The sequence below is a fragment of the Babylonia areolata genome, chromosome 21, assembly GCF_041734735.1.
Source record: "Babylonia areolata isolate BAREFJ2019XMU chromosome 21, ASM4173473v1, whole genome shotgun sequence".
NCBI classification, from domain to species: domain Eukaryota; kingdom Metazoa; phylum Mollusca; class Gastropoda; order Neogastropoda; family Buccinidae; genus Babylonia; species Babylonia areolata.
In genome coordinates, this window is record NC_134896.1 from 32,465,159 (window position 1) to 32,467,658 (window position 2,500).

The 2,500-nt window shown below is 37.0% G+C and overlaps 1 protein-coding gene across 1 annotated transcript in view; it reads left to right on the top strand.

Moving 5' to 3' along the window:
- Window positions 1–2,500, top strand: part of LOC143296398 (uncharacterized) — a 35,895-nt gene that overhangs the window by 17,771 nt on the left and 15,624 nt on the right. The window contains exon 2 of the mRNA XM_076608292.1: window positions 1–90. This exon is cut by the window's left edge and continues 43 nt beyond it. Coding sequence (XP_076464407.1) covers window positions 1–90 — 90 coding nt within the window. The remainder of the gene's footprint in view (window positions 91–2,500) is intronic.

The following is a 2,500-nucleotide window of genomic DNA, read 5'->3' on the forward strand; positions in this document are numbered from 1 at the left end:
TCGCCCGGCGGTCCTGGTGTATTTTCATGATGGTGGTATGGTCTACGGCTCCCGGAAAACTGCCGCTGCCATCTGCAAAATTTTGGCAAAGTAAGGGCTAATGTCTTCATGGATGTTATTATTAATATTATTATTTTTATTTATTTTATTTATTTATTTTTTTTACATTGATTTGTTTTAATTTGTCAAGTTAATTTTATTTTTCCATGTGTTCTATTGGTTAGTGTTTTACATTTGTAGAAATTATGTAAGTGTTTACTGTTCTTGCATGTATTGTTGTGTGGGTATTGTTTTTAAATGGAGAGATCTGTGAAAAAAACTGTGTTGTTAAAGAAGACTGTTTGATGAGGAGTGTCAGCATTTCTGACCCGAGTTCCTTCTCATCAACGTGAGTCTTGTTTCAGAATCCACAGTTGTTTTTACAGACTGTGATTTATCCAAGTGTCATTTTCATGCACTTACCAGTTGTCTTTTCTTTTATCACTGTGTTGTATATAGCTACCAGCACTGTATCTCGTGTTGGTAAAATTCTGGCTGTGGTCAGTGGAGCTAGCACAAAGCAAAGACTTGCAGGTTATTGGGGTGCAATGAAGGCATCACTGGCTGAGACCTGGAAGTACCAGAATTTTAATATTGTCTTTTTTCCTTCACCAATGGACACAATAGTCGAGTGGTTAATACGTTTGACTTTCAGTCTTAGGGTCCCAGGTTCAAATCCTTGTCAGCTGGGTAAAAACAGTCATACATGTAAAAGCCCACTTGTGTGCATATGAGTGAATGTGGGGGTTGCAGCCAACGAACGAGGAAGAAGAAGAAATCCCTGTCGTGGCACCTTGTAGATAAACGGTGGAGATTTTTTTTTTTCTGATCTACCAGGTCAGCAGATGTGCAGACCTGCTATTGCCTGAACCCCCTTTGTGTGTATATGCATGCAGAAGATTATAAAAAAAAAAAGAAAGAAAAAAAAAATCAAAAAGCCCCAAAACTATTGCAGCCAAGGTTGTACATTGATTTGTCCCATTCTTGCAGCTCAAATTTGCAAATCAAATTTGGTGATGGTGATACTGGGCAAGACTGAATGAATATTGCAGCCATGGTTGTGTTTTATTTCGTCGCTGCACTTTATGCCAGAAGGTATAACAGGCAATCAGTGAGTCAGTTAGCTGTGTATTAATGTGTTCCATTCTTGCAGCTCCGAATGAACTTTGGCAATACCGGGTAAGATTGAATGAATACTGCGGTAGTCTGTCTTTTGGCTTCAAGGGAGCAGTAAACGTCAAGACATATTTCATGTTCTTTTTATTTTCATGAGTGATTCCTTTCCATATTGGGCTCATCTCATGTTTTGGGTAATCCAAGCTTTTCTTTTCTTTTTAAAACTAATTCTCAGGTTTGATAGTTGAGTTAATCTGAACTTCTTTTCTTTTTAAAACTAATTCTCAGGTTTGATAGTTGAGTTATTCTGAACTTCTGTGCTTTGCATCAGCAGCTCTCACCGCTGTATCGGTAGACTTGCCAGTTAGAAAGCTGTAATTGGGTCATCTTGATTAATTAATCCATACAGAAATGAAAGTGTGCTTTCTGAAGGCTCATGTTTTACATTCAGAACATTTTAGTATTAAATATCAAAATTGGTGCAGTGTTCTCAGAGGTAGTAGCCAAGTTTAAACTATTAAACATTGCAAAATGATAATGGGTTTTCTTTTTACCAGCAGAAATCGTGGCCTCTTTTTTTTTTTTTTTTTTTTTTTTTGCAGTGTATGATTTGTCTGCTCATGAAGCTTTCCCCAGGTAACTGAGGGGATGGGGTCTTACATTCAGAAGCAAGACTGTGTTGTGTCAAATCATATCAGTGCTGGTCCATAAACGTTTGGTATCCACAGATCTTTGTGAGGATGTTTGGTATCCACAGATCTTTGTGAGATGCTTAGAGCTCATGATATGGAGAGTTTGCACCATTTAAGTACAGTAAATTAATATTGTTGTCATGTCATATGATCGCATTCTTTTCAGCACCAGTTTTCTTTGTGCAGGGTTCACAAAATGTTATACTAATGAATATAACATGGGAATATTAGTCTGATGTTGCTTTTGTATAACTATGGAGAGCATCAGCAGGCATTAATCTCATGTTTATCTGCGTCTTTGCTTTGTTGTATTCTGTTGTGCATTACCTGCCAGTATTACAGGTAATATTTCTGTTTTCAGTGCTTAACTTTACACAATCTTGCAGTTACTCTGACACGAGCATGATAGTATCATCATGTCCTGTGAACTAGCTGCAAAATGTAACACTGCTTTGTAATGTTGAACTTTGTGATCACTTGCTCTATACAGAAAATCAGACTTACCAGAAATATCCAGATTTCCGTCCCTGAAAAAGGGTGGGAAAAGAATTAGGTTGTTACTAATCTCTTAAAAATTTTTTTTTTCATCAGGATGGATCAGTTTACATGCTTTGACACATTGAAACTGAAAGTAATCTGTTCCAACAGCAAAA